This window comes from Psammomys obesus, unplaced genomic scaffold, assembly GCF_907164565.1.
Source record: "Psammomys obesus unplaced genomic scaffold, mPsaObe1.curated_primary_1811, whole genome shotgun sequence".
Classification (NCBI taxonomy): Eukaryota; Metazoa; Chordata; class Mammalia; order Rodentia; family Muridae; genus Psammomys; species Psammomys obesus.
In genome coordinates, this window is record NW_026596064.1 from 16,321,891 (window position 1) to 16,336,891 (window position 15,001).

Consider the following 15,001-nt stretch of genomic DNA (forward strand, 5'->3'; position numbering starts at 1 on the left):
CGGGTTTCCGGGCCGCGCCGCCTCCCCTCGCCTCGCGTCGCCTCTCCTCCTCGCCTCTCCCCGCCTCGGGTCGATCCGGCGGCCATGGAGGAGGCCGCGATCGGGGAGGCCGAGCTCAACTGGTCCCGCCTCAGCGTGTCGGCCGAGGCGCTGGAGTCGGAGCTGGAGGCGCGCGCCGAGGAGCGGCGCGGCGCGCGGGAGGCGCTGCAGCGCCTGCTGCTGCCCTACAACCGCCTGACGTCGCTGCCGCGGGCGCTGGCGAGCGGCTTCCCGCACCTCCAGCTCCTGGACGTGAGCGGCAACTCGCTCACGGCCCTGGGGCCCGAGCTGCTGGGGCTGAGCGGCCTGCGCACCCTGCTGGCCAGGAACAACCGCCTCGGCGGCCCCGGCTCGCTGCCCAAGGGCCTGGCCCGCTCGCCGCTCTGCCGCAGCCTCCAGGTGCTCAACCTCAGCGGCAACTGCTTCCAGGAGGTCCCCCCCTCGCTGCTGGAGCTGCGCGCCCTGCAGACCCTCAGCCTGGGCGGCAACCAGCTGCAGAGCATCCCCGCCGAGATCGAGAACCTGCGGAGGTGAAGCGGCTGCGGGGTGGGGGTGGGGGAGAGGACGGGGCGGTGGCCCGAGCTCCGCCGTGGCCGCAGGTAGCCTGTAACTGAGGTGGAGCGGGCCGTGGCTTTGGCGCTGTGTTTGGTCTGCGCCGATCGTCGAGGGCGTCGTGTCCCCCCTCCCCCACCCCCCGGGAGCTCTGGAATGTATTGTGTAGACGAGGCTGTCTTCGAACTCGCGGAGATCCCCCTGCCTCGGCCTCTCAAATTCTGCGCCTTTAAGCCCTGCTTTGCTATGCTTGAGTCCAGAGAGGGAGCCAAGGGGGAACAGAGATGGTCGGTGTCTTCCTGGAAAGCTTCTCCGTGCCTTTGTATCAAAGTGCTTGCCCTTTAACGTGGCGTAGGAGGTGCTCTGACCTACTCCCTTGTTTCGCTCCATTTCCAGCTCCCTCTTCTTTTTAGCGATGCCCAAAGCAGCGTTTGTGGAGTTAGTGAGCACTCCCAAAAGGCAGCTCGTCGCTCACTAAATGGGGCTTGGGTGGGATTGGGTGCGCTTCCTTTGACCTTGGGGAGCTAGTGACACTTGAAAATCTTAGAGGAGTCTTTTCTGTGGTTCCTCTCTTTACGGTTCCCTGGACAACTAGAGCCAAGCCACACTCTGTATCTCACTAGCCATAACTACCATCATTGCATTTCTTTTCTTGAGCATCATTCCTTCTTTACAGGAATTGTCTACCTCACCTAGGAGGTTATTCAGTAATGCAGTGAGAAGGTACACAGTAAAAGGCTACTAAAAGTTCCCTAAGGTACCCTGAAGGGGTGTTGGAAGTAAAACAGCAACCAAAATCTCTTCATTTGTTAAATATTTTCAGCCTGTTTTATTGGATTAGCCAAGATAAAAGAATGTGGAGCTGGGAGAACTTTTGAGTTAACAGGGAAAAAACACTGACGCGGGAATAAAAACTTTTCCTCACATCTCAGCCTTAGGCAGGTCACTTAACGTGTCCTCTTTGCAAAATGAGGCATCTGAGCACAGTGTCCCCTAACTTGCTAATAGATGTGTAAAGAGTACTCCATGTGTCCAACATTTTCCTCCGTTCTGAGGAGAGCACCTTGAGACAGAAACAAGGATCTGACCTAAGTGCCTTTGAGTAAGTTCCATTTGAGACAGGCTTTTGAAGGAAGTAACTAATGGTGGAGATTGAGAGTGTGAGTTGTTGGGACCAGTCCGAGTAAAAAGGAGAGTAATTACCAAGCTGCTGAAAGATGAACATTGTCCTAGAAAGTGGCAGGAGCAGATAAAAATCGGTGCCGCTTAGGCTGTATCACATCTGCTTCCATAGAGTGTGGATACCTTCTATGTGCTCATGCGCCTTGTCCCTGCAGCTTGGGCAGAGGCTGTAGATGAAGGGGCTTTGAGGCTGCTTAGGAGGCCATTGTGCTAGAATAGAAGTGATGGTAGCCTGCAGCCGGAGTGCTAGGAAAAGGGAAGATATAGGACAGTTGGTAGAGTTCTATTAACTCAGCAGGCTTTGGTTCCTTTCAACCTTAATGTTAATAATATACTTGATGTGTCTGACATTTCACAAACCAATTTAATAATGTAATTCAACCTTTTCATTTCAATCCCAGTATATTAAGAGGAACCCAGGGAGACATGGCAAAAGAGAAGTAAGCAAAATTCCATGTATGGAAAACTTTAAAGTGTGCAGTGTGGTAGGCCCTGTCATAGGTGCTCTGACATTGTCTGTGATTCTAAGATGGGGTACTCTCTGTTTTTAGAGGAAGAAATAGAGGTCAGAGAAATGGAGTCTCAAGATCTCAGACCCATTAAGTTGTGGAACTGGATTTGACATCTGGGGTCTCTGATGCCAAACCCATGAGTTTTGCACACATGCCAAGTAGGGCTGGGACTTGAGTCTCCAGGCTTCTGTTCTGTTGAATATATGATCCAGAGGATTGGTTCAGGCCCTGGTTGACGTGATTTTCTGGCCTGACAACTGCTACTCAATGGTTTTAGTCATTATGTCTTAAGAGTTGATATATTGTGGGACCTTTTGCACCATGGTTGTTGTTCGGTCCTACACTTTATTTCTCCACTGATGGGAATCAGCAAGGGTTTAGAGAATAGATTCTGCTTGGATGTAGGCCAGAAGGGTCATTGCATAATTGTGCTCCTAGAGAAAGGAGCAGCTTTGACCATGACCTAGTTCATTTCCTTCTTTTCATGGATGAGGAAGCTGAGATTTCTTGTGAATTGAGTTGCTTGAGGCCACATTATGGCCACAAGTGAGAGCTTGGTGGTTGAGTTCTCAGAGACTGCTAAATATTCTGAAATAGTGCATTAACGTGGTAAAATGGAGAGGCGGTGTTACTGGGACCCTTCAGCAGCTCTTGAACATCGTGTTCTTCCAAAGTCTGTAAATTCTCAAACCTTACATTTACTTTTTGCTGCTCTCTCCTCTCCTCTTCCTGGTGCGAAGGGCAGACCAAATGACCTTCCACATGCTAGGCAAGAGCCACTTCTTAGGCCAAGTCTAGTATCTTGGCACATGAAGATTCTCTCCGTTTAAAGAACTGTTAAGAAAAACAGTTTTAAAAAAATTACACAGGCCAACAGAATACCCCTCCTTTCTCCACCTGTCAACATTCCAGGAAAGAAAAAGAGCTTAGTTTAACATGTCATTGGCCTCTCCAGGTTTCCAGGGCCTCTGAGAGGAGTTTTCTTCACTCTGCTTGTCGATTCTTCCCTTAGTGGCAAAATTTTGAATTAAAAAAGATTTCTAAAAAGGTTTCTAAAAATGTGAGTTTCTTGGATCCTTTTTTCACCGTGTTTTTTAATAAAGCGATGTCTTCTTTTTTGGTGACCTTCTCTTGATGTCTGTTTAATGTGGTTTTCAAGAATAAAGATGTAAGAATTGTGACAAAAACAAAGCTAAAAATTCCAGGAATGTTAAAGCTAGTCTACAGTAGATAGCATAGGAAAGAGGTTAACTCAACAAGATGCTAAGTAGGAGAATGTGCTAAAAGTTAAATAAAAACTCCCTCCCCATTTAGAATCATACATTGGATTTGTGGGTGTCAGTTTCCCTGTATTGACTTCCTTTAATTTCATACAATGTATTTTGATGATTCATATTCTCTCTCTCTCTCTCTCTCTCTCTCTCTCACACACACACACACACACACCACACTCCTAGGTTCACTCATACCTCTACCCACCCAACTTCCAAGTTCTCTCTCAGTGTTTTGTTTTGTTTTGTTTTGTTTTGTTTTGTTTTGTTGTAAACCCGCCAGGTTCAGTATTTGTGTTGCCTGGCTACTCTTAGTTGTTGGGCCTGCACTGGAATGTGGTTGACCTATTGGAGAGTTACACCATTAAAGAAACTGAGTCTCCCCCTCTCAGCAGCTCTCAAATGCTTGACTAATTCCTCAACTAATGGTGGGACTTTGTATCCACCTCTTCCACTCCATGCTGGGATTTTGTGTGGATTAAGCTTGCACAGGTCTTTTGCATGCTGTCACAATTGCTGTGAGTTAGTATGTGCAGCGGTCTTCTTGTGTCTAGAAAATACTGTTTCCTTGAAGTTATCCACCACCTCTGGCTCTAAAGAGCCTTTGAACCCCTCTTACTTGAAGATCTCTGAGCCTTGGGTGTACCGATGTGAACTAGGTGTCCCATTTAGGGCTGAGCACTCCTCAGTCTCTTATCCTCAGCATGTCAGTCAGTTGTGGATCTCTGTAGTAATTGCTCTCTACTTCAAGAAGCTTCTCTGATGATGATTGAGAGATGCACTGATCTGTGTATAGCAGTAAGTCTTTCATTTATAGTATGTCTGTTTAATTTAGTTGGTTCCCCTAGGGCCTATGACATACCTAACTATAGGGTTTTTGTGGGGTTTTTTTTACCCCCATTATCAATGCCAAATATGGGCTCCATTTTATGGAAGAGGCTTTAATCCAGTCAGAAAGTAGTTGGTTATTCCTGTAACATTCACACTACAATTGCATCAGTGGGTGTGTCTTGCCAGACCAGTTATTGTAGCTTGAGTTCACAGGTGGGTGAAATTGATGATTACTTTTCTCCTGGGGTATAGACAATAGAGATGAAGCTTCTAGGTCAGTACCCATTTGATTTCTCCATGTTTTATGATTCAAATATATAATGTCTTCAGCAATATACTCTTACCATCAAGATCTGGAGGATAATCAAAAGCAACAATAATCTGTAATATTTAAGGGTCTCTGGGACCCTGTTGACCACAACTCATGGGGGAGGGAGCACCTATTTCCAGCTGGGGTACTGCTGGGTAGTTTTATGTCAACTTGACACGGATAGAATTATTTGGGAAGAGGGAATCTCAATTGAAAAAATAACTGGCCTGGCCTGCATTTTCTTAATTGATGATTGATCTGGGAGGGCCCACCTTGCTCCCTGCTCCCTGGTCTCCTTTATCATCATTACCTGCTCTGTATTCCTACCTGCCTGTTAATTACATAGTAGTTGCCTTGATTATTGCTTTGGCTTCGCTGTAACAAAATTCTTGATGAAAGAAGTGACAGTTTCAGCCTTGTGGTTGGAAGACATGGGAAGCAGCTCAGTCCAGGAAGGAATGTGTGGCAGAAGTTGATTTATTCAGTGGTAGGTGGCAAGAACGAGGGACTGAGTGTGACCATTACCGACTGCTACTAGTGACCCATTTCCACCATCTGGGAACCAAGCATTCTCAATATGAACACATAGGAGCGTTACAGATGGCCATAACAACTTGTAATGCTTTATACCAATAAGTGGTAGAATTGAATGAAACAAATGCTAACAACACAACAAAAGCTGGAAGCAGTTTTGATAATCAAGGGAAGTAGATTTCAAAGCAAAATAGGAACAAAGAGAAATACTTAGAATGAATTGAGTAACACTCCAACAGGGAGTTTTTAGGAGTCAGAAACTTGGATGACTCCTCAGTGTAGCTTTTGATTATGGGGAGCTAAAAGTGACAGAAGTCTGAAAGGAATGCTGTGGTTATATAGGAGACTAGCATCCAGTAAGGCAAATGGCAAAACCAAAGCTTTTGAATTGTGCCTTAAAAAGCCAGTACGAATTCTTGCAATACATATGAAAAACTAAAGTAGTTGAGATACGGTATAAGCTCCTTGGGGATTACGTTCTCTTTTCTGGAGCCTGCCTAGCACACAGCAGATCCTGAGTAAGACATTGGGGAATGGGTAGATGAAATGTGTCAATTATAGTAGAGACAATGGACTACCTTGACCAGCTTGTATTTATTTTTTTTTTTTATTTGCTTTTTCAGTTTAGAATGTTTATACCTTGGAGGAAACTTCATTAAAGAAATCCCACCAGAATTAGCAAATCTCCCTTCTCTGAATTACTTGGTGTTGTGTGACAACAAAATCCAAAGTGTACCTCCTCAGCTTTCACAGTGAGTAGTCTCAGCTCAACAGACACATCTGTGGGCAGCAGTCACTGAAGACAACTAAGGGCACCCTGATAATCTCAGCACTAGGGAGGCTGAGACAGGAAAAGCTTAAGTTCAAGACCAGTGTGGGCTACCTAGGGAGACCTGGATTTTAAAAATAAAAATGGGTGTTCTTTAAAAAAAAAAAAAAAAAAAAAAAAAGTTGTAATTTAAACCTTCAGTTTGTTATAAACTGAGTGATTTTCAGTTTTCCTTTGTTTGTTATAAACTCTTCAGTTTGTTGTAAACTGAGTGATTTTCAGTTTTCCTTTGTTCCCCCAAGACAGGGTTTCTCTGTGTAGCCTTGGCTGTCCTGGACTCACTTTGTAGACCAGGCTGGCCTCAAACTCACAGAGATTTGCCTGCCTCTGCCTCCCTGAGTGCTGAGTGTCACCACGTCTGACTTTTCAGTTTACTTTCAAGTGCTCTGGTTTATGCCTCAAAATAGTTACTCAGCTTGCTGTTTGTGCATGTGCACACACTCAGGCAGGTAAGCACAGGTATGCATGATGTATGCTTATGTGCACTTGCTTGTGGAGGCCAGGTAATGACTGGCTGCCATTCATTTCCTTTTTCATTGGCTTGAAGTTCACAAGTAGGCTAGACTGACTGCCCAGAAGGCCCCAGGGAACTGCCTCCCCAATGCTGAGATTATAAGTGTGCACCACAGCTGACACTTTCTTTATTGGTATTTCTTGATTGATCTCAGTCCTTGTACATAGAAGAAGATACAGGCTTTACTGACTGACCCAACCACTAGCTTTCTTCTTGTAACTAAAACAAGGAGTGAAGGAAGGAAATAAAACAAAGGGGAAAAAAAAGAAAGAATAGAGTAGCAATTTGGCATAGCTTTCCTCAGGTCTTGTGGAAGTTGGCAATTTGTGCCTGGTGTTAAGCACTCCTGCCCTGATAAGGCCTTGTAATAAAAAGGATCATTATTCATAGCATACTGAAATCTTTTTTAGTGTATAAGTGATAAAATATATTTCCCCTCCAAGGTCTTTAAATCTATTGTTTATCTCCAGCTAGAACATCAGAATACTTTGTAAATGTTTGAGAATTCTTAAGATCCCAGAGGGAAAGTCTTTAGCATTTTTAAAACTATTTGGAGCTGGTTTTAGACACTTCTAATTTTTCCTTTATCCTAATTGTTAATTCATGTGGGAAGCTCAGACCCTGTATGTATAAATGTAGACTTGTTTGTGTACATATAGAATTGTATGTAAATGTAACTTCCTACTCTTACTCACCCATTGCTTTGGTTTCTGCATTGCATTCACTCCAGGTTGCATTCACTTCGTTCCCTCAGTCTCCACAATAACTTGCTGACATACCTGCCCCGAGAGATCCTCAACCTTATTCATCTGGAAGAGTTGAGTTTGCGGGGAAATCCACTGGTTGTGCGTTTTGTTAGAGATTTAACCTATGACCCTCCAACTCTTCTGGAATTGGCTGCAAGGACCATTAAGATCCGAAGTATTTCTTACACTCCCTATGATCTTCCTGGGAATCTTCTTAGGTACTTGGGTTCAGCCAGCAACTGCCCAAATCCAAAGTGTGGTGGTAAGTGAAACTGGTGTTGGCTTTCTTCACTCACTTAGCTATTTTAAAAATTTGATGTTGTATTATTTTAATTAGCTGAAGCTTCTTTCACAAAAAGTCAGTTACTAGATAGTAATGGATTTGCCCCCCTGAGTCTCCTTCCCTCTTAAAAATTATTTTCATACTAATTTTGCTTTTAAATAGAAGGAATTTTCACCCTGGAAAATTCATTCTATCTTGGAACATTTTGATAAAAATAAGATGGCAAATTGAAAGGAAACAAAAAGTAAGATTGTTTTCAGAAAGTCTCATCTTGAGATTGGTGTAGAGGTAAAGGGGAAAAACACAAGATGAAAAGACTGGGTTTAAAAAGACAGCATTCTCTGAGCTGGTTTGGCCACTCCCTCTCTGAAGCACGGGGTGCTGCACTGTCAGCAGGGCATGCTGAGCCTTCTCTGTGGGCCTGTGTCTTGAGGCAGCTATGGCGGTGGCAGGGCACTGTGGAAAGCTAGGGTGTGGAGACTTTAAGAGGCAGTGTTCACAGCAGGGCTTCCTGCTGAAATCTCATATGCCCAGAATCCATCATCTTCTGGAAACAAATGAGGGAAATAGCTGTTTTCATCTACCAGAGTGTATTTGCTTTTGTGTGAACTAAATGAGATAGCAGTTTTGCAGCCCAGAGATTAGAGCCTGCATAAATGTAAGACAAAATTTTGTTTCTTAGTGATGGTGCACATGTGTTATCCTAAGCCCTTGGAGACATGGAAATGGTAGGATCAGGAGTTCAAGACCAAGCTAGAGTTTTATGGACAACCTGGGCTATAATAGATGTTGCCCTCCCAAAAGACAAGAATGAATATTAACAGCTCTTTTCCTCTCTGTAAATTCCTGTATGGTCATTACTTACTAAAGGAAGTGTTTATTTAGTCTTCTGACTGTAGGACAGTGCTGGTAACTGAGGAGGGGATGCAGAATAAGGGCACTTGACATATCCTGTCATCTCTGTCAGACAGAGAAAATATGCAAAATAAACAGGTGTCCTGTTCTTTCTGAGCTGGCACCTTTCATATATATTGTCTTGCCTTTTTTCTTGTTTTAATTGTTCGTTTATATTTAGAGAGGGAGAATGAATGAGTGAGAATATGAATGACTTGTGTCACAGCGTACAAGGAAGCTTGTAGGAGTCAGTTCTTTCCTCTTCCCCGCATAGGTTCTGGAATCACTCAGGTTGTCAGGCTTGGCAGAAGCTCCATTATCTGTTGAGCCATCTTGCCAGCCCTCACGGCCACCTGTTAGCAGTCATATTGCCACATGGGATATCTGTCATTTATCTCTCTACACTGTGCTATTAGAAGGAACTGCTCTAATACTCCTGCTTGAGATTCCCAAAGAGAGAAGTTTGTATGTAGTATTTCTCCAGAATTTTGGAAAGGGGTTAAAAAAAAACTATGGCTCTTTGCTTTTATTGACTTCGTATATTCATCTTCCCTCTAGGAGTCTATTTTGACTGCTGTGTCAGACAAATTAAGTTTGTGGACTTCTGTGGGAAGTATCGCCTCCCCCTCATGCACTATTTGTGTTCTCCAGAATGCTCTTCCCCCTGCAGCTCTGCCTCACACAGCTCCACATCACAGAGTGAGTCTGACTCAGAAGATGAAGCCAGTGTTGCTGCACACAGAATGCAGAAAGTTCTTCTTGGCTGAACAGCAGTAGTGTTGAAAAATACTAAAACTGAGCAAAGATGAGTGAAAAGGAAAATGGAGCTTGAGGTTGATTGGAAGCCTTGGTGTTTTCATCTTGAATGTCTATGTGAGAGTTGTGACGGTTTGAAAGGTTTTGCACTCAATCCACGCATTCAACAGGAATGAGTCCAGTTCCATGTTTAGGTTCTTTGAATATAAATTATTCTGAATGTCGTTTCAAAATTCAGCTGATTGGTCACAATTTTCACCTAAGTCTTTGAAGAAATACTACCAGAATACTCCTTCTGAAGAATAGTCATATAATCAGCCAGACATGGTGTCACCGGGGACAGCTGAGTTGAGTGAAGTAAGAGGTCATCACAGTTGCGTTACCAGGGTTGTCCTGGCTTATGTGCAACACTATACCATAACTAAAATGAGCCTTTCCTGTGTTAGCCCTGCACTTTCTGACCACCTGACTGGACAGTAAGGACTCCAACTTTACAATGGAATGTTTAAACCAGTTCTTGTTCTGTGTGATTGTTACAACTTTATACAATCTAGCAGTGATGTGTTATAGTGCCTTAATGCTAGCAAGAATATAGACACGTATTCTAGAAATGATTTCAGAGCAACCTACAACCTGACACTATGCAAAGCACTTGGAAATATGCATTAACCAACTAGGTAAACAACCTGAGCTCTGTGGGCCTGGAACTCAGAGATACACCTGCCTTCTCACTCCCTCCTTAGTGCTGACATTACAGGTGTGTGCTACTGCCTGCCTCTGTGGCCATCTTAGCCTCATTTTTGTTAACTGCAAAGATCTCTTCTAAGCTTTTACAGTTAATGGGAGGCTACCGTCTATTCACCAAAAGACAGAATAATAGTTTTGACAGAAAAATCTCGATGAGAAATAATCTAAAAATAGCAGCTTTACAACAATGGGCTAAATGTGGAAAAGTTGAATATATTGTGCACATCTCCAGGCCAGCACTAGGGAGGTAGAGGCAGAAGATCAAGAGTTCAAAGTTAACCTAGGCTCCATAGTAGATTTGAGGCCAGCCTGGGCTACATACATGAAAACTTGTCTCAAAGTGGGAGCGGTGGATTTTAACCTCCTTTGTACCAGTTTACTAAACCAAAACTCCTACATGTTAAAAACTACCACTAAATACACATGACAATGAAGAGAGTCAGCAGAGCCCACTACATTCATCCACAGGAGAGTAGTTCATAGAACAGTGAACACCAAAAATGTATTGAGAAAACATTAAATATGCTTATCCTTAAAGTGCAGGAGAAAAATGCTAACAAATTATTGTCATTGGAAATCAACAGATTAACTATTGATTATGTAATACATATTAAAACTATATGCTAACATTAGAAAATGTATAACTTACTATTGATGATAAACCAACCTATAATAACATGAAGGCTAGTTGGTAGGTAGTAAAAAATAGTTTCAGATTGCACTAGGGCATCAGGTAATCGCTTAAAGAGTGCTTTATTAGAAGCCAACTGTATTCTAAGAATATTTGCATGTTTTTGTATAATTTTTATTTTAGTAGATTATATTAGTAGATTATAGGGTAATTCAGGGTTTGTATGTGTGTTTGTGTTACGTCATGAAACACGAGAGTTTCGTGGCTGCAGTTGTGAAACGCTGCTATAGTGAGTCCCCTTACCTTTTCCTCGGAATAGTGTAGTAAGATTAGTATTTTTTCTTTTTTCTTTTTTTTTTTGATTTAGAAATGTTCTTGCTGTGTTTATAGAAGTGATGTTTCTACTGCTAATGTACTTGTGTGATAAAAGTTATAGTCGTATTTCACCAAGCAAGCAACTATAAGCTGCACACTGCAGGGAAAGGAAAAGCAGAGGTGGCTTGCAGATGCTTTGTAATTAAATCGCTTTAGTTAAACAACACTGAGTGTTTTCATGGAAAATGCTCAAATTGATGGGACCCTATTCTTCTGGATTAAATACTTCTACTGTCTTGATTGACAGTCATCTTGACTAAGTAATAGCTTAAGTAGCCTTTTAGGAATTTCCTGTAAATAGCCGTGTAAATAGAGCATTTTACCATTTCTAGCCTCCTAGAAAGAGGGTATATTTCCTCTTTCATGGATGTAAATATTTCAGCCAGAGATGTTTCTAACCTGTGCCATATAGATGTATCCTGTGATGTTCTTTCAACAAAGTGTTTCTTGTGGTTCTTTATATGTGTAGGTGAAGTCTGTGAGCCATGTGCCAGTGCAGTGTGGGGTAGGGATGCTGAGGATAGACCCAGGGCCTAGTGCGCGCTGAGCGAGCCATAGTCAACGCCTGGCACCAGCCGCTTTTAATGAACTCTGCATTGTTAGCTGCTTTATATTTTGTTAAAACCCATCTTTGGCCTTAAGTTTTACAAAAACTGCCAGTGATTTCTAAAATTTTTCTTGTTTCTTTGTCATATTTTTCCTTTCTTTAAACTAATGATTAGACATCAACTTCGTGAGATAGGAATTAGCCATCCAGAAATAAGATGGTCATCTTCTGAAGTGAGCAGACTACATTTTAAACCCTAATTTGTCTCACCAGTTGTGAGTCGCATGTTTATCTAGCCAGTGAACTAGAGTTTCAGAGTTAGCAAGGTCTAATTGTCATAATAGTTATTTTATTCTCTGAGACAGGGCCTGGCTGTGTAGCCCAGGCTAGCCGTGAACTTGCTATATAGCCTAGTCTGGCTTGCTTGTGATGATGCTCTTGCCTCAGCTTCCCAACTGCTGGGATTACCATGTATCATACTCAATATTTTACTTAAAAATGTGCCAAAGGTGCCTCTTGGTCTAAAAAATCTTGATATTTAAATTTTGTTACCAATATTAAAAATAGGCATGAATTGTAAATTGTCCTTGATATATAAGAAATTCTGGGGTGATGTAAATAGAAAAGGCAACCCTTACTGCAGCATGCTGCTGCAGTATTCTAACAGACACTGTAAATAGTGGGTTGAACTGAAGTATCTAGAAAAGGCTGTTTGCTGGAATATTAACTGAAACAAGTCTTTAAAACTCACAAAAAACAGGGAAAGAAAAGTCATAGGTACCCAGGGAAGTCCCTGAGCCAATGAAGCCCTGTAGAATAATGATGAATTGTTTTACAATTGACTTATCAAGTGGCCTGCTACTACTGTCTAAAAACCTTGCCACTAAATTTTTTTATCATTGTTATTATTAGTTACTCTATTGGTTCCTGCTGCCAGAAGGCTGTTCATATCCCTCCTCATAAAGGAGAGCCAGCAAGCTGTAGGCTTTCTTCTAGCCTAGCTCTTCCGCAGTCAGAAAGTCGCTCCTCATTGACCTGAAGGCTAAAGCAGGTAGCCTGGGTTAGTGTTTACCTTTTCGTTGTTTTTTTAAACTGCAAATCAAGTATTTAGTAGTAGCTATTTACATATAAAACACATGTTTATTCTCTTAAGTTTCCATGTAAGTGCTTGTAGGTAACGACTTTACCAGTAAACATATATGTAAGATTATTTAGCTGCTTTTAGTTTTTAAAGTGCCTATTTTTTATCTAAATGATTTGCCTCTCATCTAAAAGTAGAGATTTTATTGTAAGTATTGTTTTTCATTTAGTCCAAAATATTGAGTTTTTAACTTAGACTAAGCATGTAACACAGTGAAGGGTACTGTGTAGGCTTTTAGGCACCATGACCTAAAACACATAGTCCTTTTCCAGCGCTTAAAAAGAAGTGTTTGTTTAGCCTTCACTAGCTGTGTATTAGGCATATAATGTTATGTAGCATTAACTCAATGATATGTGGTTTTATATTTTCATCATCGTGTGATCTTTTTAATAGCATAGTAGATAGCAATGTCCTTTGTGGTCTGAAAGTGCCTGCATCTTCCATTTAACCCAAAGCATGGGAAAGAAAGTATCATATGATAAATTATCAGTAATAGCTGTGTGATCTTCTGCACTTGACTCAAAGGGAAAGACTGGGCCTGAGAGGTTCCTTTTTCCATAGCAGGGCTCACTGTGTGTGTGTGTGGGGGGGGGGGGGTAATCTGGGGAGGGACTCCGAAGTATACTGTGCCAGGAGATCAGAGCCCTCCAGAATCAAGGGTTGGTTGAGCCCACCACCAATACCCTGCCTCCAGTTGAAAGGTGTATCTTTTGTAGAGTGTTTTATTAAGCACTTTGTGCTATGACAGAGGAAAACAGAAGTTCCACCGTCCTAAGAAAACATTGTCACTCTGAAGTCTAGCATGTTTCGGCACCAGTTTTCCTCTAGGTTGAAAGTGGGTGTTTTAATATGTAAAGCTTCCATTCCTCTTATATTTTTCATGATCTATATTTACTAAGGATTGAATTAAGAAGCATTCCACTGACTCACAAAGTTGAGTACTTAGGTGATCTTTACAGGTGCTGCTGGTCTTTTCCTTAGCATCAGTCAGCCTCGATGATTGATATAATGTTCGGGTTCGTATGTATGTATTAAATCTAGTAGCTTAATGAAGGTTATTTGCATGCAGAAAACTATCTGCATTCAACAGAACATACTTTCTTTATTCTTTTGGCCATGAATAAATTGAATAAAATTGTGTCTTTCAAAACTCTAGCTGAGGGGAAGCTAGGATGAGTTGGCATTGCTCTTTCTGGCATTGGAGCCATAACCAAGTTGGTGCTGTGTATAGGGAAGGTTAAGAGTCACTGTTCACAGTTTACATAGTCAGCACTGGTATTCCTGAGAACAGTGTTAAACCGCTAGTCACTTTTCTAACAGGCATGTCTGGACTTGTGTTAAGGTTTGTTGCATTCTGAGCCCACTTTGTGTTTGTGAGAAACGAAAACATAATGGGAAAAGCTTTTTAAATAACCAGTGTTAGCTTTTCATAACATTAGGGGCTTCACGTACCATCAAAAGATGCTGAAAAGATGTTACCTTTACTTTGGTCAAATGTATGCTCTGACTTCTTAATTTTCTGTCCTTAAAGTCTTGTGTATTAGAAATAGCTGTTTAAGTATATACATAATTAAAATGTAACTCAAATATAATTACCCAGTAGAGTTTGTTTCTGTCAAAGAGATAGTCCTATTGTATCAAATGTATGTTACTTTATAATGGCTAATGTTTTTAAAAGAATGTTTAAGCTATTTAAATTCTTGTGCCTCCTCCCCCAAAGGACATTTAAAAATATCGTATATTAACTTTATATACCTTCTTCATAAATTTTGCCTTAAACATTGTGCCTTGTTTTATTAGAATCCAATTCTGGTTTTCGTAACAGCATTTTATTCTAAACATACATTTACTTTAAAAAATCTTTATAATGCCTGTGTTTGGTATATCACTGCTTATCTGTTTATTGAATTTATTGAATACACAACTCCAAAAATTAAGTGTGTATGAGTATTTATTGTGCAAGCTAAATACAAGAGAAAATTGAGTTAGAGTGTGTTCTGCTGTGAGAGTCCCTGGCCCAACCTGTGGGTGCAGACTCCAATAAGAAATTGATAGGATCATCTTGCAGCCAAGGTCAGTCACAGTTTGTTTTTATTCCAGGACCTTTCACTGATACAGTCCTAATTTTATGGTTCCATGTGACTATCCCTTGTTCTGGGTTCATTGGTCCCTAGGGGACAAAGGAGGTGGGGTAGGCCTTGGGTTCTTCATTTACCTGGAGGGGCATTTCCAGGAACCCCAGGTGCTTGCTGAATGGGTTCTTAACAAGAGAAAGGGAATTGAACCTGTAATTTCCCTCAGGACTAC

At 41.8% G+C, this 15,001-nt stretch overlaps 1 protein-coding gene across 1 annotated transcript; it reads left to right on the plus strand.

The window, feature by feature from the left end:
• Window positions 1-6: 6 nt before the first annotated feature.
• On the plus strand, window positions 7-14,631 carry Lrrc58 (leucine rich repeat containing 58). The gene is made up of 4 exons (XM_055624846.1): window positions 7-569; window positions 5,855-5,983; window positions 7,305-7,582; window positions 9,056-14,631. The coding sequence occupies exons 1-4, from the start codon at window positions 85-87 to the stop codon at window positions 9,262-9,264; spliced, it is 1,101 nt and encodes a 366-aa protein (XP_055480821.1). The 5' UTR covers window positions 7-84; the 3' UTR covers window positions 9,265-14,631.
• The last annotated feature ends 370 nt before the right edge of the window (window positions 14,632-15,001 follow it).

What these genes read in the sequence shown, in the direction of transcription:
- Lrrc58 (XM_055624846.1), top strand. Translation starts at nt 85, where the DNA reads ATGGAGGAGGCCGCGATCGGGGAGGCCGAGCTCAACTGGTCCCGCCTC. An exon ending in GTACCTCCTCAGCTTTCACA is followed by an intron (nt 5,984 to 7,304) that starts GTGAGTAGTCTC and finishes CATTCACTCCAG; the next exon opens with GTTGCATTCACTTCGTTCCC. An exon ending in CCCAAATCCAAAGTGTGGTG is followed by an intron (nt 7,583 to 9,055) that starts GTAAGTGAAACT and finishes TCTTCCCTCTAG; the next exon opens with GAGTCTATTTTGACTGCTGT.